Source organism: Taurulus bubalis, assembly GCF_910589615.1.
Source record: "Taurulus bubalis genome assembly, chromosome: 1".
Classification (NCBI taxonomy): Eukaryota; Metazoa; Chordata; class Actinopteri; order Perciformes; family Cottidae; genus Taurulus; species Taurulus bubalis.
In genome coordinates, this window is record NC_136589.1 from 47,500,202 (window position 1) to 47,526,575 (window position 26,374).

Sequence of the window (26,374 nt, forward strand, 5' to 3'; positions counted from 1 at the left end):
GGCAGACGCTACAGGAGTCTGAAGTCCAGAGCCACGAGACTGACCAACAGTTTCTACCCGCAGGCCATCAGGCTGGTGAACATTGGACATTGTAGCAATGCATAGTGCACTATATACACTGAACAATACTAATACTATTATCATATTTGTATATCATTATTATTATACTATTATTATTATAGTTAATAGTTATATATATATAGTTATAAATATATAACATATTATTATTATTATTATTATTATTTATATTTTTTGTGCAATACTGTTACATCTTTTATATTTTGTGCCTTATTTTTATTTATTCTAATTCTGTGTCTTAGTAGGACACAGCTAAAATAATCATTTCATTGTATAGAATAACTCTGATATCTGTGCATATGACAGTAAAAACATCTTGAATCTTGAAACAAGCACATACGCCACTATGAATCTGACGTCAGATGCGCAGCGTCCTCTCGACCAATAGAATAGCAGAGCGTCGTGACGCTACTTCCTGACCGGTGGTTTTGCGGGAAGTTTGGTCCTCTCACGGCTTAACATACAATAAAGAGCAAGTCAAGGTGCGTATTCATCTTATCATTTAATAAAACATGGCAGTGATTCGTAGGTCCACTGGCAACGTCGCAGATATCCAGGAGTTTTTCTTATTAAACGTCACGTAGCAGCTAACGTGAGATTTGGAGGCTAACGAGACAGCGCGGTTAGCATTACAGCTAACTTCCACCGTTGTTTACAGAAGCGTAATGTTAATCTAACGCAGCGTTACTCGACCTACTCTGCCCGGTTACGCTATTTAGTCACAAGGCAGCAGGTCGCTATCTTTTCACGCGCGTACACATACTGCCAGTTGGTGTTGGATATAGTACGTTTATCCTTAAAGTATGTTTATAACGTGAAAGCTTGCAGATAACGTTACGTTACTGCTGAGTAACGTGCTAGCTAGGTAGAGGTTAGCTAACACTAGTAACTTCACCAGTAGCATCCGGTCACATTAGGTCACCTGCGTCATATGCTAACAGTAGCTCGTTCAGAAGAGTCACAGAAAAAGGACTTCCTGTTAGTTCTGATCTGTAGTCTACTTGTAGTTTACAGATCACGTTTGGATTTATTCATATGTGTTTATAAATATATATTCATGTAGAAATGTGTGTGTTGCTGCACCCTTTGTTCTTTTTATGTCTGCCTGTGAAATACTTTACTACTGGTTTTGATATGTGTTGTATGTGTTTTGTATTATCAACCACACAATATATGTTTTTAGATTAAACATGAGACTAATAGTCAACAATCAAGTGTATTAAAAACAATGTAACCAGGAAAAGCCTCATTGAGATTACAAATCTCCTTTACAAGAGTGTCCTGGCCAAGACAGCAGTAGCATAAACAACGTTTTAGACATACAACATGAAACGGTGACGGAACATTTTTTGAACAGTTTTAGATCACAGCATGAGTAAAACCAAAACTAAGACTCAAGTCGGCATAAGTCAGCACACCAGTGCACATACCTCAGTAAAACATATCTACAACCAGATGAACCTTCCTCTAACTCTTTCAATCTATTTTTAAAAACACCTAAAGAGACCGGCTCCCGGAGACCCAAATCAGTCTGCAGCAAATTCCAAGCCGCAGGAGCAGCAAACCTAAAAAAAAAGTATTACAGCTACACATACAATAAGAATTTTCTACAACACGTGGTGTTTTGCTGTCAGATCTAAGAGCCAATCAGCTCTCTGATGCGGCGACAGCCAGGCATTTCCCATTTCCCATCATGCACTGGGCCACGCAGTCGGTGGAGAGCTACTGCAGTGCCTGGCTCTAAAATCGGTGGCCGCCTCCCTCTCGTGAGATTATCGTTGACCACGTGTGCATGACGTCAGAGCAAGTCGGGACAGAGTTGGACACAAATCTAGCCGGCATGCATTGTGCGCCGATCGATACTGCAGAACTGGCTCATCTCGAACGAACCTAGTGTAACGTTAGCTACACATAAAACACCTCCGCACCAGACCCGTCAGGCTGCACAGCATGGAGGAAGTTAACTGGAAGTTAAACGCTAGATGGCCGTGTGTTGCAGATGCCTCCGAAACCAAAAGCCAAGGCGGCGGGGAAAGGCAGAGCTCCAGCGAAGAGGAAGCTGGCAGAGGAGTTCCCACCCGGAGAGGTCCTGACAGACACCGGGAAGAAGGCCTGGAAGTTGGGGGCTCCAATCGGCCAGGGGGGCTTTGGCCTCATATATTTGGGTAAGAACAGATGGAAAGGACTCTGTTCAACAGTCAAACTTGTGAAAAGACTTCTAGAGATGATTTGACTGCAGACCTTTTCTCAAACTTAATCAAGACAAATAATAATAATATCATAATAACCTGCAAATTCTTCCATTGCAACAATGTCTTCAACATTCCTCTAACTTGATGATGTTTCCTTCAGCTGATGAGAATTCTGCAAAACCTGTGGGTGCTGATGCTCCTTATGTCATCAAAGTGGTAAGACTCTTAACAACCTCTGTGTATCTGCTTTCTCTTTCATCCCCGTCACATGTGAACTTCCCTGAAAAGGAATGTACTTCATCCTAGATAGGATCACAGCCCACTACAATGTAGCTCTTTTCAGTATGATGATGCTGCGAATGTTACTCGGGTCACATACATGTGTATGTCTTTGTTGTTTGAGTGGACAGTAGATGGAGTGGGTTAGCACAAGGGCCCAACAGGTGCTCAGATTGTACTTTGGCAAGATCAAGTTTGGGCTGTTGTCAAATACATTCTCAGTAACTAACACTCATGAAATGTTGACTAATCGATTAGTTGATTTAAATGTCAGATCTCAAAAGATCTCCTCCAAGAATCGCACAAAAGCACCACTTTAAATCATGTGTTTCCCAGAGATAGAAATAAGCATACGGCATGAAAAAACATACAAAACGACTAATTGACAAAATAAATCTTAGTTGACTAAAACCCAAATAACTGATTTAGGGCTGCAACTATTGATTATTTTAAAAATCGATTAATCTGTTGATTTTTTTTTTTTTTGAGGAATCAAAAAAAAAAAAAGCATTGATGTGTTCTGTGATGCAGTCCGTCATGCTGTGGATGTCCTCCATGTGGTCCACACAGCACATCCCAGTCTGACTCAAACAGTCCTGCAGGGCGTCAGTTACCTCCTGAGACCTCCTCCTCACAGCTCTGGTCCTGAGACCTCCTCCTCACAGCTCTGGTCCTGAGACCACCTCCTCACAGTCCTGGTCCTGAGACCACCTCCTCACAGTCCTGGTCCTGAGACCACCTCCTCACAGTCCTGGTCCTGAGACCTCCTCCTCACAGTCCTGGTCCTGAGACCACCTCCTCACAGTCCTGGTCCTGAGACCTCCTAACAGTCCTGGTCCTGAGACCACCTCCTAACAGTCCTGGTCCTGAGACCTCCTAACAGTCCTGGTCCTGAGACCACCTCCTCACAGTCCTGGTCCTGAGACCACCTCCTAACAGTCCTGGTCCTGAGACCACCTCCTCACAGTCCTGGTCCTGAGACCACCTCCTAACAGTCCTGGTCCTGAGACCACCTCCTCACAGTCCTGGTCCTGAGACCTCCTAACAGTCCTGGTCCTGAGACCACCTCCTCACAGTCCTGGTCCTGAGACCACCTCCTAACAGTCCTGGTCCTGAGACCTCCTCCTCACAGTCCTGGTCCTGAGACCTCCTCCTCACAGCTCTGGTCCTGAGACCTCCTCCTCACAGCCCTGGTCCTGAGACTACCTCCTAACAGTCCTGGTCCTGAGACTACCTCCTAACAGTCCTGGTCCTGAGACCTCCTCCTCACAGCCCTGGTCCTGAGACCTCCTCCTCACAGCTCTGGTCCTGAGACCACCTCCTCACAGTCCTGGTCCTGAGACCTCCTCCTCACAGTCCTGGTCCTGAGACCTCCTCCTCACAGCTCTGGTCCTGAGACCTCCTCCTCACAGCTCTGGTCCTGAGACCTCCTCCTCACAGTCCTGGTCCTGAGACCTCCTCCTCACAGTCCTGGTCCTGAGACCACCTCCTCACAGTCCTGGTCCTGAGACCTCCTAACAGTCCTGGTCCTGAGACCTCCTCCTCACAGCTCTGGTCCTGAGACCTCCTCCTCACAGCCCTGGTCCTGAGACTACCTCCTAACAGTCCTGGTCCTGAGACTACCTCCTAACAGTCCTGGTCCTGAGACCTCCTCCTCACAGCCCTGGTCCTGAGACCTCCTCCTCACAGCTCTGGTCCTGAGACCACCTCCTCACAGTCCTGGTCCTGAGACCTCCTCCTCACAGTCCTGGTCCTGAGACCTCCTCCTCACAGCTCTGGTCCTGAGACCTCCTCCTCACAGCTCTGGTCCTGAGACCTCCTCCTCACAGCTCTGGTCCTGAGACCTCCTCCTCACAGTCCTGGTCCTGAGACCTCCTCCTCACAGTCCTGGTCCTGAGACCACCTCCTCACAGTCCTGGTCCTGAGACCTCCTAACAGTCCTGGTCCTGAGACCTCCTCCTCACAGCTCTGGTCCTGAGACCTCCTCCTCACAGTCCTGGTCCTGAGACCTCCTCCTCACAGTCCTGGTCCTGAGACCTCCTCCTCACAGTCCTGGTCCTGAGACCTCCTCCTCACAGTCCTGGTCCTGAGACCTCCTCCTCACAGCCCTGGTCCTGAGACCTCCTCCTCACAGCTCTGGTCCTGAGACCTCCTCCTCACAGCTCTGGTCCTGAGACCTCCTCCTCACAGTCCTGGTCCTGAGACCTCCTCCTCACAGCCCTGGTCCTGAGACCTCCTCCTCACAGCTCTGGTCCTGAGACCTCCTCCTCACAGCTCTGGTCCTGAGACCTCCTCCTCACAGCCCTGGTCCTGAGACCTCCTCCTCACAGCTCTGGTCCTGAGACCTCCTCCTCACAGCTCTGGTCCTGAGACCTCCTCCTCACAGTCCTGGTCCTGAGACCTCCTAACAGTCCTGGTCCTGAGACCTCCTCCTCACAGCCCTGGTCCTGAGACCTCCTCCTCACAGCCCTGGTCCTGAGACCTCCTCCTCACAGCCCTGGTCCTGAGACCTCCTCCTCACAGCTCTGGTCCTGAGACCTCCTCCTCACAGTCCTGGTCCTGAGACCACCTCCTCACAGTCCTGGTCCGGAGACCTCCTCCTCACAGCCCTGGTCCTGAGACCACCTCCTCACAGTCCTGGTCCTGAGACCACCTCAAGTGGCACGTAAACAGCAACAACAATGGCGGACATGAACTCCCTCGGCAAATAATACGGGCGCATCCCTACGGCTAACAGTTCAATGTTCGGGCTGCAGAAACGCTCCTTCACACACACACGGTTGGATTGCACCACCTCTCCTTCACATGCACTGCAGTCCGGCCGCCTGTCGTCTCACCGCTCAGTATCACGTCTGTCCGCCCGGACAGTCCTGAAGCCGACACGCTGTGGTCCGGAAATTCCGTGTGCAGCCATGTCTCTGTGAAACACATGAGGCTTCACTCAAAAGATTTAATACATATTGAATATAATATAAGTGTAAATTCATAAACTGAATTGTATATATTCTATATTAAATCAGACACTGATGGCACAGCGCTGTGTATTACATATTTTTGTTCAACCAAAAATACTTTGCGCTTGTTACTTAGCTGACCCTCTAACCGGTTGTTAGAGCTGTTCACAAAGGACGTCAGACGACACACCGGCCAGTGTTTGAGCTGCTAGTTGTTTGAAGTTGGTTGGTGTGTCGGAGCCTCCAGGCTATGACACACCAACAGAAGCGGGACATCAAAAATGCTTCTTCTTCTTCCTTCATTTCAATGAGAGCTCTGTGTTGGCACTGCTGGGGCCAGATGACAAAGTTCCAAAAAAATGTCAACATGAACCAGTTTTCCCCAGTATAATGCAACGTCAAGAGCACGATCCTGGTAGATTATTTTTTTTACTACTTGCCACCCAATTGTCGGACAGTACTCTTTGCGTTCTCAGGACTTTTTTATGCTTTCTGTTCCAAATGCCAGAACGGAAATGGAAAAAGGGCTTTTGTGTACTCTGACCCCGCATCATGGAATATGTTGCAGAATGTTTTACAGCTCAGAGAACTGATCCCACTGACTGCTTTTAAATCTAAAGGCAGGTTCCCAAAAATGTAAATGTTTCTAAAATGAACTCTGTTATGTCACTGTCTCTTAGCTTTTAGTTTCTTTTAACTTCTTTTCTGTGTTTTCTGTCTGTAACTATGTGTTTTTTATGCTGCTGCCTGTCTTGGCCAGGTCTCCCTCGAAAAAGAGATTTTTAATCTCAATGGGACTCTCCTGGTTAAATAAAGGTTTAACAAAATAAATAGTTGAACCAGTTATATTTTGTACACACACCGGTCTCATAGTGTTATAAACCACTGTCTCATAAGACCCTGAAACTCGTAGAGGTCTGGAACTGTGGACATACACTGGACCTTTTGAATCTTATTTCCTCATTGCACCTGTAGCAACAGTCCCTGTGTTCTCAGTGCTCAGCCCGTCACATTGAATCTAGACATAAATGCAGTTGTTATTGTGTCCACAGGAGCCCAGTGACAACGGACCCCTGTTCTCTGAGCTCAAGTTTTACATGAGAGCTGCTAAGCCTGACCTGAGTAAGTCGACTTATCCACACACACACACACACACCTACCTAGCAGTATGACACAAAGCTAAAGGGAGCCATGTGATCATAACACAACACAGTCTCTCACCACCAGGGCAAACAAATAAAAGAAAGCCAACTTTCTTAATTAAAAAAGACAATCTTGTAGCGGCGGCACGGAGGGGCCCTGCAGACGAAGGGAAGCTTTTGGTGGCAGCGCCATTGGCCCCCAGGCCACAGCTTTGCATTTTATATAATAACAATCCAAATGTCAATCTCCCCTGACAATTAACTATTATATTACTAAGGAACCAAAGGCTCATATTTTATTCATGCTGGAATCTCACGTTGTTGGTAAATATTTGTCCCAGCAGCAGATTAGCTTGCGGCCGCGCTGCCCGACACCCCGCCCCCAACATAAGTCTGCTCTTATTACTTTGAGCATCACAGCCATCACCCACTTACACCCGCTCCAGTTAGCTGTGTGTTCACAGGAAACCAAGCTGTCTGTGATTTACATGATCTACATTTCAGGGATTTACACGCATGCTTTTTGGACATTTTGGCCAGAAAAAAGTGCCTCAAACATTTCTGATAAATGTCATCTTGTCCTGCAGTTCAGAGCTGGATGAAGTCTCACAAGTGCAAAACTCTGGGTGTTCCCAGGTACTGGGGCTCAGGTCTTCATGAGAGAGGAGAGAAAAGGTAAGGCTTTGACCAGGATCACGTATCCCTTCTCACTTTGTTTCATCTTCCAGCACTTATAGTTTTAACAAAGACAACAACTCCAGATCAATGACTTTTCTTTTTCTTTGACTTTTCTTTTGAAACAAACCACACATGCGCACACCAGTTTCAGGCTGAGGGGAGTTGCAGTTCATGAAAACATTTAAAGTCTTTGTTAATTGAACAGCTTTTGGATATACAGACCTCTTTTCTAAATGCAATTCATTAGACCATTTATTACCATTTGCACAGCTATTCCAAATATAAAGATGAATTGTGTGCAACTGAGAACTCGTATATTTGTTATCTTGTAGGATACAAAAAATACATGATTGCCAAATAGAAATAATAATAATAATACAAAATCATAATTTTCTTTACTAAGATAAGGGCACAGCAATGGTTCCCACAACGTTCCCCAAAAAGGCAGTGCCAAAAAAAGAGCTAATACAAATGGCACAATGTACCTCTTATCTTTCCTGATTCATAAACATGGATCTTAAATGAGTTACTTGTTAGCTGGTGGCAGAACAAAACCCTCGTTCCCCAGCCGCCTATGAAGAGCGGCACGAGGCGGATTCACAGTGCTGTAAGTGCGCACCTCTTAAAGCAAAGTAACAAAGTTGGACTTTTATTGTGAGGAATTTATAGGAAATGAAATGTGTTCATTCACCTTTTTACAGACGCTCTTTTGACCTCAATATATATATTCACTCCCTATCTAATCAGCAGGTAGTGTGTAACCACGGCCATAAACAGAGCAAGCACAGAGGACACAAAACCATATACAGGGAAGGCAAGTCAGTAGAGATGGGCTTTGGATGTTTTTTTATTCCAGGAGAGGCTTTGAGTTTGACCGTGACCTTGCCATGACCTGCCAGTGAACATTTCACAGCAATTTTTGCACACCTTTTCTATTTATTTTGAGACATGTTGTAGAGATAATTACATTTTTCAGTTTTTGCATACCTTTTTAATGAATTTACAACAACACAGTCTCAAGACACAGCTGATAAGAGTCCAATAACTTAATCGATCCAGCATGTGAAACTGGGTTTTTTGTTACGTTGGCCTTTAATTCCATTCTGAGTCGCATTAAAAAAGCCTTCACTTCAATTTGGCTTAAGCTGCAGGAACCCTGTCTGAGAAATCTATGGCCTGATCATTTGCAGTGGCTCTATCTTGTGAATTAATAAGGGTTCTCTGCATCTTCCAGGTACAGGTTCATGGTGATCGACAGGCTTGGCACAGACCTGCAGAAGAAGTTTGAAGAATGTGGAAAGAGGTTCCCCAGAAAGCTGGTCCTGCAGCTCGGTCTTCGACTGGTTGGTTATTTCCTCATCGAATGGTTTCCTTGTGTTTTCATGTTTCCCACTGAACGGCAGTGGCTTCCACAAGCAGACGCGTGACTGTTGTAAACGTTTCAAACTATTAAGAACAAATATCAGCTGATTACCATCAGTGGCCACCTGTGACCGGATCAATATGCAGCAATTCTCTTCAGCAAGACTACAAAACACAATTCGTAAATTTGGATGGATGTAGCACTTTGAAACGCTCATCGAGTCAATGAAGCGCCGGTATCAAAGAAAAGCCTCCTGCTTGTCACGTCATTTGCGTTTTTGTCTTAATAATTAACGGGTTAGTTACGGTTAACGGGTGTCGGGCTGTCAAAAGTAAAATTAACCAAAACTGACGGGCCGTTGCATTTCTTTATACCTCGTATTAATGAAGGTTTTGGTTCTCCTCCATTATGTCCGTAATGTGATTGAGTTTCTGTATGATGATGTCATTCAGACAATGTTATTAGGACAATGTCTCTCTTAGAATCTTTCTCAGGAACAGTTTTTATTTCCTTTAAAAAAAAAAATGTTGATACTAAGTTCTCATTAGATTTTTAAAGGCGAGACACTAAAGAGTGGTGGAAAGAAAATATACACATTTAGGTGTTTGTTTAACTTCTTCTTAACATTTCTCCTCAATTCACCAAAAGCTCCCATTTAGATAATGCCTCATTTATATTTAAGAAAACAAAAAAACGTGAGACTAAACTAATCATCTTAATGTAAGTCATCAACTGTGGTTAATGTCATTTTACAAAACATCTCTTTAAAGGCTGTTTTCTCAGCTTCTAAAACAGAAATCTTCTCTTCAGCAGCTCTTCCATCCACAAGCTGTCCACTTCCATTCCTCTCTGTAATCTAGAGGCCTGGTTTATTCACAATGATAGGAGTAAAATTATGGCAAAAAGGTATTTATAATGGCTCTTGACAGTATGGTCTGAAGTGATAAAAGAGATTTCTCAAATCCCCTCTGTAAAAACATTGACTCTAATATGTCAACAAAATGAAACAAGAATTTTGAGCCTGGCTTCATCCAATGTTCACATTTCTATCCTGGAAATGTTTGTAACATTAGAACATTTAAAAACACAATGCCTCATTTCCATATTAGAACATCATACATATAACTTGTAGCACAAAAAAGAATGGTCTTGGAAGTGTTATGTTATCTATTTGTAGAGGTCATAGGAGTGTCCCACTGCACAGATCCACTTCCTGTGACCTCCTCAGACTAGAACAGGAGTCTCTCCGGCTCTAACGCATCTGTTTTCTGTTCCTTGTTTAGCTGGAAGTTCTGGAGTACATCCATGACCATGAGTATGTGCATGCTGACATCAAGGCATCCAACCTCATGTTGAGCCACAAAGACCCCAACCAGGTCAGTAGAAGCTCCAGCTTCCTGTGACTAAAAACATCGGTGCTACGCTGACCCAAAGCAGGCGGGGATGGGGTTTCTGATCGTAACACGCTAGTGCTGCTTCATTAGATTAAATTTAGGTGTGTGTGTGTGTGTGTGTGTGTGTGTGTGTGTTCCAAATGAGAAGATTAGATGGCAGCAGCTAAGCGCTTTTTCTAGCAAACAAGGCAGGGACAAATATTTAATTTGAAGATTAATAATGTATCGTTGGCGGTGTTATTAAAGAGCTATTTATAAATGACAATTTAAAAACCGGCCCCTCAGGATTTTAATATTAGGTTCGGTTGTTTCTTTGTATCTGTGCTATTTGTATGTTTTCTCCTGGAGTTACTGAGATGTATGTTTGGTCTTATTTCTGCACGTCTCTTTATTAAATCCCATAACCAAATCTACTATATAAGCACAATGCAGACTTAATAATAACGATGAAGTTTATGTAGGTGGAATTACAATTAAAATTCTAAAAGGGCATAATGGCTGCTCTAAATGCTTTCAGTGTGAATCCTGGAAACAGTCCACACGTGTTGAACGTGACCGTGTCCCTGGTCTGAATCGGTGTCTTCTTCTAGGTTTACTTGGTAGATTATGGGCTGGCATATAGGTACGCACCCGACAGTGTCCTAAAAGAGTACAAGGAGGACCCCAAGAGATGTCACGATGGCACCATCGAGTTCACGAGCATCGACGCCCACAAAGGAGCAAGTAGGTGCACGTATACTGCTAGTAGCTCGATATAATCAAATCCAGCTGGTCACACCCACACACACACACACACACACAGGATAAACATGACATCTGCTATTCTTCATGTGAGATACTTTTGCCTTTTGAAAGGTTCTGTATGTGTTTGGTTTAGTTATCGAGGCCACGTTGGATCATTATGTTGGCTTCAACATTGAGCTGCTTCTTGTCTGTGCTTCCTCACTTTGAGATCATTTTCCCATTCAATTTATTTTGGATTGCCCAAAATCACAAATTATAAAATTGTCTTTACAATCTGTACACATACGACATCCTCTGTCCTGGGACCTCACATCGGATCAGGAAAATCTCCCCCAAAAAAAACCTTTAACAGGGAGAAAAAGGAAGCAACCTTTGGGAGAGCAACAGAGGAGGATCCTCTATCAGGATGGACAGAAGCAATAGATGTCATGTGACCAGAATGAACAACGTATAATCTCCCAATACTAAAAACTGGCTTCCAACTTCTTGGAAGAAAAATCTTTTGGTAAATGACAGATTTCATGTATGTACCTGTTTTTTTTAGTTTTTTTTTACAGGGGAAATCTGTCAAAGTCGTACATTTTGCATAAAACTACTTGTATTACCCATTTTAGTTTAAAAATACATTTGACAAGATAACTCCCCAAGCTGCATGACATTGATATGAATCTACTCATTTCAATTGTTTTCCAAAAGTGTAACTAGTCGTATACCGGATTAGCTGTAAGGGAGAAGCGGTCACCTGGGTAACGGCTGCTGTTGCTATCGGTGCCGCTGCGAGCTGCTCGGCGCTTGCCTCTCTGATGTGGCGCTTGTCTCCAGCTGCGTGTAGGCGGAGCGACCTGCAGATCCTGTGCTACTGCATGGTCCAGTGGCTGTGTGGACGGCTGCCCTGGGAGGACAAGCTGCAGGACCCTCTCTATGTCAGGGACTCCAAGATCAGGTGGGACAGGCACACCTGCATGCTCTGAATACATGAGGTGGTCTGCTGCATCTAAGCAGGCCCACGTTTGGAATTTCACCTTTCTTTAATACAACTGAGACTCTTCAAGCTTTTATGCTAAAAAGAATCGCGCTGCTTATTCTTTCTCTCCCAGAAGCCAAGAAAATATCTCAGAATTTATGACCAAGTGTTTCTCATCTCAAGACAAGCCAGGTAAGACGCACTCACACAGAAGGCAACACACAGGGGTTTCATGGCCATTAAGAATAGACAGCAGTAAAACAATTGACTCATATTACCCATGACCCTCCAGTTTCTCCAGCTGCTTAATAGCCCGGTAGCACAGAACTGTGTGCAGCTTCCAGCTGTGTGGGATGAGGACTCAACCGGTCCTTTAGCAGAAAGAGCATTAATAGAAAAGGGTTCAGACCAAAGCACCTCGCCGTACCAAGACATGCACAAAAAGTGTCCCTGCATTCTCCTTCTTAGATTTAAGTCAATTTTATTCATATTGCCCAATAATCACAAATATGCCTCAAGGGGTTTTACAATCTGTTGATTGTACGACTGCCTCTGTCCTCTTTGACCCTCACCTCAGATAATAAAACGCATCCCTGGACAGCTAGGGCAGGGGTAGCCAACGCGGTGCCCGAGGGCACCTGGTCGCCCGCAGGGACCATGTGATTCGCCCGCGAGGCATGTTCTAAAAATAGAACAAGTAAAAAGAAATCACATTTTTAATCAAAAACGCTTCCATTAAAGATGTTAAAATGACAATATTTAATATAACATTTTAAAAACAAAACAAACAAAAATTCTGTATATATGAACTCTGACCATTTCTGAAGTCAATCTTCAATATTGTGCGCATGTCAAACCAGCATCTTCAGTGTTTCCCCTACACGGTCTACACCTTGTTCTGTTATTAAACAAACATGCTTTTCACAATGGGATTTGCTGCTTTAAGCTATCAGTATTTGAAGCTATCAGCGATCACTTGTAAAGCCTAGCAGTTCATGTGTTTGCAGGTCAAGACAAACAGCCTGGAGCTCCATGAATGACTTTCTGACTTTGCATATCGAGGCTCTGGAAATATTCTTTCAAAAGCCTGAAAAACCCTGCAGTGACAAAGCCTGCTCACTTTGTGGTGGTCATTAAAACTAAATATTAGTTATTTTTTGAACGGATATAACTTTATTTTCATTTTTCTAACAAAGTGATAACACTTCTCTTTTCCTAGAAATTATTGTTAATAATTATTGTGAGGAATAATTAACATTGATATGTGATCAGACAGTCACTTTACATATATTATTATTATTATTATTATTATTATTATTAAAAGGTGATCTGTGCAACTTTGTTGTTCAGGAAGTTTGTATCAAACAAGTAGCCCTTTGTATTATTTTGTACCCTTGAAGTAGCTCTCGGTTTCAAAAAGGTCGGTGACCCCTGAGCGCGGGTCTTGCTATACAATGTGTTCTTATATTTGATGGGATTCTCATTACATCCCGAAAGCAATCAATAAAACAAAACAAATATTCTGCTCTCTGTTTCAGGACTGTAAGTGGGTTTTTGGCTTTTGGATAATTAACATTATTATATTACATTATATTATTTAACAGCATGTCTCAACATAACCAATGCTAGCTTTACTGGGGGAACAAATGGAAGGAGGGAACCTCTCCCTGGTGAGCACAGCTCGTTGGAAGAGAGAGAAAGACGTTCGAGTCCAGTCAGGGTCTTTATGTAGTGGATCAGAGCACTTCATGTCACCAAACACACAGACCTAGTCTTTAGTTTATGGTGACCGCCATGCCGCCGCTGTGTTGTTGCAGCTGAGATCCAGAGGTTCATGGAGGAGGTCACTTCTCTGGGCTACAAAGACAGACCGCCGTACGACAAGCTGCGCTCCATCCTGCAGGCTGGGCTAGAGGCCATCCAGGCTAAAGATGACGGCAAGCTGAAGTTCACTCCTGTGAGTGGAGGCGCTTCACCTCCCACCAAGGTGAACACACACACACACACACACACACACACACACACACTCTGAAACACACAACAGCTTTAGGAATTTAAGGGGTGCGGATCACTGATAGACTACGGATCATGTGGTACCATGTAGCCCTGATAGTATTGAGCTGTGTAGCCCTCTAGCTAAGCTACTGCCGAGGTGTTGGGATCAGTAGTTATGTCAAAGTAGCAAAAACATAGTTTATAAATACTGCTACAAGGTAAAGTCCTAAATCCCAAATGGTATTGAAGGAAAAGTAGAGAAGTATTATCAGCTAAATGTACTCCAAGCAGCTAGAATGAATATCTTCACAGTGAGGGCCGGCTCCTTGTTTAGCTCGCTGGCGCACAAACAGCTCTACCGTCCAGGTTCCCTCTCCGTGCTCAGGGTTCTCCTCTCTAAAGTCTCCGTGCTCAGGGTTCTCCTCTCTAAAGTCTCCGTGCTCAGGGTTCTCCTCTCTAAAGTCTCCTGTGCTCAGGGTTCTCCTCTCTAAAGTCTCCGTGCTCAGGGTTCTCCTCTCTAAAGTCTCCGTGCTCAGGGTTCTCCTCTCTAAAGTCTCCTGTGCTCAGGGTTCTCCTCTCTAAAGTCTCCTGTGCTCAGGGTTCTCCTCTCTAAAGTCTCCGTGCTCAGGGTTCTCCTCTCTAAAGTCTCCGTGCTCAGGGTTCTCCTCTCTAAAGTCTCCTGTGCTCAGGGTTCTCCTCTCTAAAGTCTGTGTGCTCAGGGTTCTCCTCTCTAAAGTCTCCTGTGCTCAGGGTTCTCCTCTCTGAAGTCTCCTGTGCTCAGGGTTCTCCTCTCTAAAGTCTCCATGCTCAGGGTTCTCCTCTCTAAAGTCTCCATGCTCAGGGTTCTCCTCTCTAAAGTCTGTGTGCTCAGGGTTCTCCTCTCTAAAGTCTGTGTGCTCAGGGTTCTCCTCTCTAAAGTCTGTGTGCTCAGGGTTCTCCTCTCTAAAGTCTCCTGTGCTCAGGGTTCTCCTCTCTAAAGTCTGTGTGCTCAGGGTTCTCCTCTCTAAAGTCTCCTGTGCTCAGGGTTCTCCTCTCTAAAGTCTCCGTGCTCAGGGTTCTCCTCTCTAAAGTCTCCTGTGCTCAGGGTTCTCCTCTCTAAAGTCTCCTGTGCTCAGGGTTCTCCTCTCTAAAGTCTCCTGTGCTCAGGGTTCTCCTCTCTAAAGTCTGTGTGCTCAGGGTTCTCCTCTCTAAAGTCTCCATGCTCAGGGTTCTCCTCTCTAAAGTCTCCTGTGCTCAGGGTTCTCCTCTCTGAAGTATTCTGTGCTCAGGGTTCTCCTCTCTAAAGTCTGTGTGCTCAGGGTTCTCCTCTCTAAAGTCTCCTGTGCTCAGGGTTCTCCTCTCTGAAGTCTCCTGTGCTCAGGGTTCTCCTCTCTAAAGTCTCCATGCTCAGGGTTCTCCTCTCTAAAGTCTCCATGCTCAGGGTTCTCCTCTCTAAAGTCTGTGTGCTCAGGGTTCTCCTCTCTAAAGTCTGTGTGCTCAGGGTTCTCCTCTCTAAAGTCTCCTGTGCTCAGGGTTCTCCTCTCTAAAGTCTCCGTGCTCAGGGTTCTCCTCTCTAAAGTCTCCGTGCTCAGGGTTCTCCTCTCTAAAGTCTCCTGTGCTCAGGGTTCTCCTCTCTAAAGTCTCCTGTGCTCAGGGTTCTCCTCTCTAAAGTCTCCGTGCTCAGGGTTCTCCTCTCTAAAGTCTCCGTGCTCAGGGTTCTCCTCTCTAAAGTCTCCTGTGCTCAGGGTTCTCCTCTCTAAAGTCTGTGTGCTCAGGGTTCTCCTCTCTAAAGTCTCCTGTGCTCAGGGTTCTCCTCTCTGAAGTCTCCTGTGCTCAGGGTTCTCCTCTCTAAAGTCTCCATGCTCAGGGTTCTCCTCTCTAAAGTCTCCATGCTCAGGGTTCTCCTCTCTAAAGTCTGTGTGCTCAGGGTTCTCCTCTCTAAAGTCTGTGTGCTCAGGGTTCTCCTCTCTAAAGTCTGTGTGCTCAGGGTTCTCCTCTCTAAAGTCTCCTGTGCTCAGGGTTCTCCTCTCTAAAGTCTGTGTGCTCAGGGTTCTCCTCTCTAAAGTCTCCTGTGCTCAGGGTTCTCCTCTCTGAAGTCTCCGTGCTCAGGGTTCTCCTCTCTAAAGTCTCCGTGCTCAGGGTTCTCCTCTCTAAAGTCTCCTGTGCTCAGGGTTCTCCTCTCTAAAGTCTCCGTGCTCAGGGTTCTCCTCTCTAAAGTCTCCTGTGCTCAGGGTTCTCCTCTCTAAAGTCTCCTGTGCTCAGGGTTCTCCTCTCTAAAGTCTCCGTGCTCAGGGTTCTCCTCTCTAAAGTCTCCTGTGCTCAGGGTTCTCCTCTCTAAAGTCTCCTGTGCTCAGGGTTCTCCTCTCTGAAGTCTCCGTGCTCAGGGTTCTCCTCTCTAAAGTCTCCGTGCTCAGGGTTCTCCTCTCTAAAGTCTCCTGTGCTCAGGGTTCTCCTCTCTATAGTCTCCGTGCTCAGGGTTCTCCTCTCTATAGTCTCCTGTGCTCAGGGTTCTCCTCTCTAAAGTCTCCGTGCTCAGGGTTCTCCTCTCTAAAGTCTCCTGTGCTCAGGGTTCTCCTCTCTAAAGTCTCCGTGCTCAGGGTTCTCCTCTCTAAAGTCTCCGTGCTCAGGGTTCTCCTCTCTAAAGTCTCCGTGCTCAGGGTTCTCCTCTCTAAAGTCTCCGTGCTCAGGGTTCTCCTCTCTAAAGTCTCCTGTGCTCAGGGTTCTCCTCTCTAAAGTCTCCTGTGCTCAGGGTTCTCCTCTCTAAAGTCTCCTGTGCTCAGGGTTCTCCTCTCTAAAGTCTGTGTGCTCAGGGTTCTCCTCTCTAAAGTCTCCATGCTCAGGGTTCTCCTCTCTAAAGTCTGTGTGCTCAGGGTTCTCCTCTCTAAAGTATTCTGTGCTCAGGGTTCTCCTCTCTAAAGTCTCCGTGCTCAGGGTTCTCCTCTCTAAAGTCTCCGTGCTCAGGGTTCTCCTCAGCAGCAAACCGCATTTAGCGTTTAGCATATATATATATATATATATATATATAACTTTCATTTGCCAGGTGGACACAACATTGTTTACAAGCCACTGCCAAGTGGCCTGTTATAAAGTATTAAAGGGAAAAGTACTCAGTATGCAGAATGGACCATTTCTGAATTTGCAATATTATATTTTATAGCCTGCATTTGGATTTTGATTATTGAAGTATCATTTTAATGTTGCAGCTTTGAGAGGTGGGGCTAATTTAACTTCACATTCTGCTTAATTTATAATAATGCATATTCATTTATCCAATCATATTTTAACTTTTTCAATCTACATACTGACTCGTCAGTTAAGCGGCCACATAAATGTATAAATTATACTGAAGAGGCTGAAGTGCAGGAATTGTCTTAATTAATACATTATGTTATAATATGTCTTTATCATCAAGTCAGAATAAAATAGTATAATTACTGGTGCAGTCCTGCTCCTTCCTCTCCACCGTCCACCTCTTATCTGTGAAACACGGTCATAATACTATAAGAATATCGTTTCTCCGTGCGGACATACCTTCATTTATCTTTACTTAATGTCAAGAAAACAAAATGTTCACGGTCCGTCAGCCCCGGATGCTTCATAATGCTGCCGTAGTCGGCAGTATTTTGTATTTGTATTACTTAGCATTGGTAAAGGATACAGTCAATCTTGTCAATCTAAATTCTTATGAATAATTCAAATGTCTCGAATTGAGTTGTTCGTTGACTTGTGCACTTCAGTTGTCACTGATGTGTCACACACACACACACACACACACACACACACACACACACACACACAACGTGAATGCGACATAAAGGACTGTTCCTCCACAAAGAATCAAAAACATCCCTTTAAATCTTGTTTTTTTTACCAGATGTGCTAATAATTTTCTTGGAGATCAGTCATTCGTCATGAAAAGAAAGAGTGAGGACGCAGTACGACCTGTGTGTGAATGATGCCTTGAGGTTCTCCGGTGGTTCCACACCTCACTGAGTCAGTAGAAAGATCATCGTGTTTGTTTCCTAGAAAGTCCATGTGCTATTGATCTTTTTGGGATAACGAGACATGACGTTAATCCACTGGCCGTGAGTAACAATGGCTAATAGACAATGGTTGAATTAGAAGTAACAACAGCTCCATAGCTCACACGTTAACAGTGTTGGTATCAATAGGGTTACATTGTATCATTTAGTTACTATTTGATTCTTGCTGTCCATCTTCCGATGTCTCTTCATGTACAGTCTCTTTCTCTCTCTCTCTCTATATATATATATTTATTTATTTCTGGCTCGCTGCATATGGAGGATGCCACTGGGGACGTGGAGTTGCCAGCTGAAAGGTTACCGGGCCCCGGCGCTGGTTATTGTATGTAATTATCCCGCCAATCTGTTCACCTCAGCGGGCGCTGTGTGGTGATCATGAGGTAGCAATTGTCAAAATGGAGGCACAAATGGAAAGGGGGGCTGAGTGTGAGTGATGGTTCAGGATGAGAGTGTAGCTTCATTATAGAGGACGGGCGGAGGGAAGGAAGGATAGACGGAGGAGAGGATTGTTCTCTCTCTCTCTCTCTCTCTCTCTCTCTCTCTCTCTCTCGACAGAGACCATGCAGTCCTCCTTCATGGATCCTCTGCCCTGTCCTAGCCGTGGCTCAGAGGAAAGCTTCATCTTTGTTGACCTGCTTCCTCTCATCACTGACTACTTGATGTCCTCTCCTCCTTTTCCTTCCAGAAGACCACCAAGAGAAAGAAAGTGGCAGCCGAAGAGAGAGACGATGAGAGTGAGACAGATGAAAGTGCCATCAAGAGAAAGAGAGCCCCAAAGAAAACAGGTAAATAAAAATGTTTCCGTTCCTCTCTGCCCTTTTCCTCTCTGCTCACTTGATGGCTGAGTGAGTGTTCAAGACACTTTCCTGGGTTGCAGCAGTGCTGTCAATCATGATTGGTCAAGCAGATGTGACCAAATGCAAAGCCCATTAAAAAAAAAAACACCATTTAACTGGTGTCTAACCAGTGGATTTGTGATTAAAAACTGCTCAACATGGAGTTAAATAAGGTGTCCTTTTACTCCGGTGTTCCAATGACTCGACTTCAAAGAGCTCCATCCGTGTTGTGGTGAATGTGTTTGTGCTTTGATTGACGGAGGACGGAGGACCCAGCATGCGTTCAGTGATGGAGTTCAGACTGACAGAAGGATTGTAGGAGGAAGGGTGTTTGACTTTAGTGCGTAAACATCATGCATTTCTCTCCTCAGAAGTGAATGGAGTGAAGAAAAGTCCCCAAAAAACTGTGAGACCAAGGAAGGTACCCAGCACTGGAAAAGTGAGCGACGCCAAATCCAGACTGGTGGAGATGGGAACCCAGACGTCCCCCGGATTGGTGCTGAGATCCAGAGGCAGACCCAAGAAAACCAGCGCCTAAGCACCACCTCCTCCTCACTCCTCCTGTCCTTCCTCTGCTTCTTAAGTCTCCTTTTCAACTTTTATATGGTTTCTATCTGTCACACACTGCTACATGTTGATGATCTACTGTAATAAAGAGGAAGTTGTCCATCTTCTGGTTTTATTTGAAGGTTTCAGGGTGGATGGCCACAGACGTTTTCTCTCTTTGTCTCTACCTGTCCACCTTTTGGTTGAATTACATTTTTTATAGACTAAATAAACTGGAAACTGTCGCTTCAGCTTTAGTTCCAGTATAATCTGTTTTTAGGGTTTTGTTGCTTTGTTGATCAGCTACAGGAATAACAACAACTCTTAGGTTGCCAGTTTGTGAAGAATCCCTCTGAAAAGGGTTTATTTCTTTTCAATAGTAACACTGTTAAAGATGTTGGTTATCATTACTGAATACTTTGTAATAGACTTCTGGTCTATTACATGTTAATAAGTAGTAATGACATGTCTGAAGGCTCTGAGTGCAGCCCAGCTGTGATGCATTTACTGGAGTGGGAAAAGAGGCTTTCTGAAGACGCTACTTTAAACACTCAAGCAAGATGAACGTGAATGTCACGTTTGACTTCCCCAACCTTTGAGGGAACAAATGCACCACTGCTGAGCTAATGCATATGTTTAAGAGCAGACTTTAAACACACATTTTCTGAAAAGCTGTGGTCAAATCTGAAGCATTTGCAAGTAAGTGCAGCTCTTTGTCCTGCTGCTGAAATGTCACATTTCTGAGCGACATTTGTTCAAAGAGTTGTGAGATGTGCTTCAGATGGTGCGCGTGGTTTCCCTCAGAGCGAGTACAGGAGGGCATTTCACACACGAGGAGCGTCTGACAGGCCTCCATCCACACGTGTCCTCCAGCTTCTGGACCGTCCCCGATGGGACCCCCCACCTCCCTCATTAACGCCCGACACCCCCCTCCCCTGCGTCCCCATGGAGGAAGACATCTCCACTAATGTCAGTGTTGTGGGGCCCTTGGGGGGCCCCCGTGGCGGCCGGTGGCTCGCCATCGATTGTTCCAGCCTCTTCAGGAGTAAAGAGCCCCCGCCTGGCTTTCCTCTACACCCCCCTCCCCTCACACAGACACTGACCTTGGGGCCGCCACAGCCACGGTCCCGCAGTAGGGGGCAGTAGTACATAATGATGGCAAATGGATGCAGGCGGGTGGGGGACAGCACTTAAACACAACACCACCATGTTTCCTGCTTCAGAGAGAGGTGTCTCCTTCATGGAGCATGGCCATGTTATCCAGTGGCCGGCCTGCCAGGCAGCTGTTGGCCATGTGTCGGCTGTGGTCGGAGCGTGACAGCCTCGCAGCGGTGGCCTAACCACCGCTCCCCGGGCCAACGCGCCAATAACTGGATAACCGCCGGGTTCTCCCGTGTTTGTGACAATTGTCAGCGTTTTGGTCGGGCGGGGCGGGACGGGGCCCAAAAGTGTTGAAACTGGAAAGAAAGGTACAGGTTGACTTGGAACGTTTTCCCATTGCATTCTAGCAGCGGATGTTTTCAGGTCGTGGTGTGAGTGTAGAGCTCATGTGCTGCCAGCAGGCTGACGCTGGTCATGTTCAGATCATGCAGTCGGTGAAAGAAGAGGCGTGGACTCCAGTTACACCACTTGGACTTGATCCTTTTGTGCAAGAAATAAACTCCTCAGTTGTATGACTTTTTGAATCAATCCAACAGTAACTACAAAGGTGAGTGCACACCAGCAGGCAAATAGATGCTCTACCTCGTCTATCCTTCTCTTTCGAGTCAGTTTGACATGCTGATATATTCTCATAAAACATTGTAGGCTCTTCTGTCTGCTTCTCTCTGAAATTGCGTCTCCAGAGTGCAGTCAGTGACAGTGTGGGCTCCACGGTTTTGTCGCTCTGACAGCCTGACTGTAGCAGCAGGGGGCGGGGCTTAGCGAAGGGTTAAGTGCATATGAGGGGGTAAAGGTGCATGGTTGATGGACAGCTACGTGTAACTCGGGCCATGCAGGATGTAAGGAGGTTTTCTTCTGTTTCTGTAAAGTCTTTCCCCGACTTTAACCAATTTATTTTAATTGCCTGACTTGAATGATGCAGCTTCTGATGGTGTTATTGTGGCCAACAGTATTACATTTCCAATGTGAAGCTGGCCACCACTTGAACATAGAGCAGATATTTCCACTGGGACTGAGGGAATTACCTCAATTTTCTGAATCCTGTTTTTAACCCCTCACTCTGATCTGTGTCCAGCTGCAGGAACACATGAGGAAGCATCCCAATGTCTCCAATACCTGGTTGCTGCTGCTCGCTGCCATGGGCTGAAGGAGCCCTGGGTTCAGACCCCGGGCTCTGATTGGTCAAGCTGGTTGTGGACATCCTTCTGTAGAGTAAAGGGTAGCATACACTACTACCTCAGCATGTTCAGTGTGTCAGGAAACAAAACCTATATACTGTATATAACTTGGTTTACGATTTATGCTCTCCTAAAAAGACAATAATTAGGTGATTCACATAGCATTTCTCATTTGCTGTTCAATTGGTCGACCGCACCATAACATTCCTATCATAATGTACTATTTTGCATTTGGATTTTCCTCTTTTTTTCGAAAAGAAAAATGTGTTTTAATCGCGTACATTATTGAAACCGACTGCTAGGACGGATCGTCCCTGGAGTCGTTTGAGGCCGAACAATGTGTAAGTCACGCTGAAAGTTAAAATCACTAAACCTGGAAGTTTAGTGTGGAACTTTCCAACTGCTCAGGAGCCGTGTCCGTTGGAGACGGTGGAGGCGTTTGAAGGAGCGTTCTCGGCGGCGGCGGCGTGTGGAGGCTGCATCGTCGTCGTGAGCTCGGATGCAGCTGAACATCTGCCGGGTGTGTTCTGCCTCGCAGCTCGGCAGCCGTCAAACTGTTATTCCCTTTTTCCTTCTCTTTGTTCTTGGGTTGTTTGGGATATGTGGGTGTACAGAGGACCGTGTGTGTCCGCGAGTTGCCGTTGTTGTACCTGCTGTAGTTCCTGTTGAGGGTTTAGGTCACAGCAACGCAAACACAAGAGAGGATGTCGCCTAAAGTAAAATATGTGTTTCCACTGGCGGCTGAGCGCTCGTTTGGTGACTCTTTGCAAAAGCATTCAAGTGACGGGTGTTTTGATGGCGCCTCGCCTCCAGAGCTCCGTGTGGGTGACCTGCTTTGGTGATTATGCTGAGCTGTTCAAAAATGTGCTGCTCTTCAAAATGATTCACTTCCAGCCACTACTTTCTTTTATTTAATAATTTAACCGTTTTTGTTTTCCTAGGAATGTTTTCCATTGAGATTCAGAATCGAGAGAGGCTGTAAAAGTTTCACATGAAAGAACCAACAGCAGACTGTAAAAACAGCAAAACACTTCAATAAAAAACTTTAAAAATCACACAAGAAACAAGAAATAGACTTAGCACAAACATCTAATTGCATCAAACGAATAGAGCTTCTATTGTCTTTGAGCTGTGCATGCTGATGGAGTCATCTGGTGGAAGGTGGCCTCACCTAATTAATGAAAAGGGAAACACTGGGCAGAAGAACTTTATTTCTTCCGTTGAGTAAAATCAGAAACTTTTTGGCCACATGAGGGCAGCGCAGCGAGCGGGAAACATCTTCATTGCAATGCTCCGAGAGACCTCTGCAAGAAAGTCAACCTGAAACGATCAAAGTGAGAGGAACAAAGAGGTTTTTACACGAACAATAGCAACTTATTAAGATGCTCCTGCTCGCTGCGCTGCCCTCGTGTGGCAAAAAAAACAAAAAAAAACTACTGTAGCTTTAAAGATTCTGATTTCACTCGACAGAAGAAATAAAGTATAAATGTAAATCGGGCAATTTTCTAAGATGCATTCCAGGAAGTGTTGACATTTTAAAGAGAGAATGATTTCCATTGTGTTTTAATCTCAATCATATGGGCTTCTTTGTCTTGCCGTGGTGAATAATATGCTGTGCCAGTGGCCTCCTGCGTCTTCCCTCTACATTCCCTGGCTCTTCAATTGTCACAGCTCAGGCAGCAAATCTGCATTTCACCCTCCACCCTCGCCTGGAAAAAGTCAAAGAGAAACTCGGTCTTACTCCCAGACTTCCCCCCAAAAAAGTAGAATAAAAACTCAGCTGCAATCCTCCACACCTACCTCCCCCTGGAACTCCTGGATGAAAAGATGCGCTGGAAATTTCACTCAGTTTGTGCTGTTTGTAATTTAGCCCTCCCTCTACCCTCTTAGCCCAGACCCCATCTCCCAAAAGACAAAAACACACACCAATATGCACAGTGATTCCAGGTGTGTGGGTGAAGTTACGGTACATTTGCCATTGTAGTTGTGTGTAAATATTAGAAAGCAGCAGGCTCCTGGCGTGAGAAGAAGCCAGCCAAAGCGGCGGCACTAAGACAGGCGTCCTTATCGGTTTTGTGTTCAGACTCCGGCGTGCTCCTGCTGTTTGTAATCTGCAGCCGCCGCTGTGAGCAAAACTGGACAGGCATTTATTGTCCCAGCAGGAGGACGCTTGACAAGAGAATGTTAAACACTCCGCTACCTGCAATTTTCAAAAGGCGATAGCAGACATGATAAAATGTACACACATTTAATTTCATGTTTTCTTTTTTCTTTTTCAACGGAGGGAGAAGCAGCAGAGAAATGGGAACTTGGAAAAAAGAGTGAGCAGTTTCTTTCAAATGTCTCTGTTGGTTCTCCTCCGTACGTGTGTGTGTGTGTGTGTGTGTGTGTGTGTGTGTGTGTGTGTGTGCAAGAGGCTGTTTGTGTTCGGTGAGGAAGAACAGGACTCGTGTCAACAATTCCTCCAAGACAACAAGAGCCAGAGCAGGCGACCGCAGGCCAAATGAGCTTTAATTTGAACGAGTGCTGGCGGTGGTGTTGGCTGGACACAGCGGTCATCAGGAAGACATGTCCACACACACACACACACACACACACACACACACACACACACACACACACACACACACACACACACACACTGGAATACTACTGTAGCCCATACAAAACATGATTTCAAAGGGAACAAAACACGGCAGTGGGCTGACCAACAAAGAAATATATTAAATCAAATACATAATTACAAACCCTGGGGCTGTACATTCTTTTCAGAACACATACGATGTCTCACGGATCGCACAACTCAACACACTCTAACTTAAAACTGGGTTTAAATCCTTAAAGCATGAGGCGTTATGTCAACATGAAAGGTGCTGTGCGAGATGGGGAGACTTTCCATTGCCTCCAAGCGGTTCTCAACATGGCGACAGCCGAGCTAGTAGGCCAGAGCTAACAGAGCTAACATGAACAAGTCAGTGTAAAACGACTGTACTTGTAGAGATCTTTTCTGGTCTTCCGAGCACTCAAAGCGCGTTAACACTATTTATCATCCTTCACACACTGATGGGAGCAGCTAAGGAGCCACCAGCCCATCCAGAGTAACTAGCATTCATGCAATTGGGGGTTAAGTGCTTTGCCTTGGGACACATCGACATGGAGGCTAGCGGAGCCGGGGATCGAACCTCCGATCTATTGAGGGATGGCGTTATCAGCTGTAACATATGAGATCAGTGCAGAGTGGAGGCTGTGAGCTTACCAGTGGGGCCCACAGCCCAATACGCACCAATGTGATGTTAGTCAGTGCTGCAGCTAGAGATGAGTGCTTCAGACATTGAAGGGGACCAAAAGCCTCATAATAGCGTTCTAGGTTTTTAAGGTCCCCGACGACCCTCAGTCCCATGCGTTCTCCGCAGTCCGACTGTGTTGCTACGTGTGCATGCGTTGGGCAGCAGCAGAGACTTGCCTCCCTGATTTATCTGTGTGAGCGATGGCTCTTAAATTGGGCCACAGCGACTAATGGATGCCATGCTGGCAAAACCATTAAGAGGAAATAAACCTATGTGGACATGGTTATTAAGTCATGAAGCATTTATTAGAGGCTAATCAGGGGAGCTTGTGGACCACACTGGATTTCTTACAGTGGTTCAATCAAATTAAAGTCTTTACAAAAAATGGCATAACATACAAAATAACCTGGGTCTTATTCTCATAGCGCATAGTGAGCTGGATGGGTTTACATTGGTGGTTAGCTAAAAGTAACTTTACCCAAATCTCTCCCACAGCATTGGCAGATGCAGAGTGACCTCCAGTCAGAAGGGCCACAAGCATAAGAAAAACCAACCAAGGTTGACAAATAAGAACTCCCCTTTAATCTTTCATCTTTCTTCATGTTCTGTATGTTCCTGTCACTCTTCTCCTCACAGTCCTCCATATAGCTGCCTTCTGAGGCAACGGCACTTTCTTCAGACACAGACAATGTGTGTGTCATGAGGGAGGGGCCCTCAGTCCTGGGGGAGCCCGTTTTGTTGCCCTGGATAGGGGGTGGGGGACAGGGTCCGGCTGGTAGACTGGCCCCAGGCGGCGCTCCCTGTGACCAGGCCCGGGCTGCGGTAGCTGGGAGGTGGAGGAGCTTGTCAGCGGTCCGTGGGGAAGTCGTGCTCATTCAGCGAACACTGAGGGCCGGTGGGGAGCCCCGGGCAACGTCCCACACCGGGGCCACAGAACAATGTTGTGGTGGAGCATCAGAGTTGCGGTCAGCTGGAGAACAGATCCTGCGTGACTTCCCTTTTGTCCTGTCTCTCTTTCTCAGAAGGCGTTTGCTTTTCTGGAGTAATTGCTGATTAAAGAAACGTGTCAAATGCTTTGAACAATTACATTTCCCCAGCTGGTCCTGGAACAGAAGATCTGACTGAACTCTGAGGGAGGAAGGGGTTTGATATCCATGTCCTCAGCTGTAGTCGTTATTATAATGTGAATATATATGTAAATATTCATATTAATATATAAATTGATAGAGTTCTGAACGTGTAACTGAGCTATGACATTTAAGAAATGTCATGACTGCATAGGAAAAACATGTCGTATTGGATAATATGTTTCTCACTTTTTCAGCTACTTTTTAAAGAAAAAAAAAAGTAATGATTATACTTAGTAATTATTTCAATAATTACACATGAATGGATATTTTCATATCTTGGAAACAAATGGGAATGAATGAATTAAGGCTTTTCCTCCAAATCATGTATGATACCTGTAGCAGAGCACTAGCTCTCACAGACACCGGCTCAACGTGGAATAAGGTGGACAGGAAGCGTCACAGGGTCACTGCAGTTATGAAGAAACAACCTC

The 26,374-nt window shown here is 45.4% G+C and overlaps 1 protein-coding gene across 2 annotated transcripts; it reads left to right on the forward strand.

The window, feature by feature from the left end:
- The first annotated feature begins 510 nt into the window (after positions 1 to 510).
- vrk1 (VRK serine/threonine kinase 1) lies at positions 511 to 19,272 on the forward strand. Of its 2 annotated transcripts, none has more exons than XM_079215644.1 (13): positions 511 to 560; positions 2,078 to 2,243; positions 2,431 to 2,486; positions 6,556 to 6,625; positions 7,233 to 7,320; positions 8,558 to 8,666; positions 9,970 to 10,062; positions 10,671 to 10,803; positions 11,647 to 11,767; positions 11,922 to 11,980; positions 13,606 to 13,775; positions 18,491 to 18,590; positions 19,013 to 19,272. In XM_079215644.1, the coding sequence occupies exons 2-13, from the start codon at positions 2,078 to 2,080 to the stop codon at positions 19,177 to 19,179; spliced, it is 1,332 nt and encodes a 443-aa protein (XP_079071770.1). In that variant the 5' UTR covers positions 511 to 560; the 3' UTR covers positions 19,180 to 19,272. The 2 variants fall into 2 exon arrangements, with proteins under 2 accessions (XP_079071770.1, XP_079071771.1); XM_079215645.1 differs by having other exon boundaries at positions 18,494 to 18,590.
- The last annotated feature ends 7,102 nt before the right edge of the window (positions 19,273 to 26,374 follow it).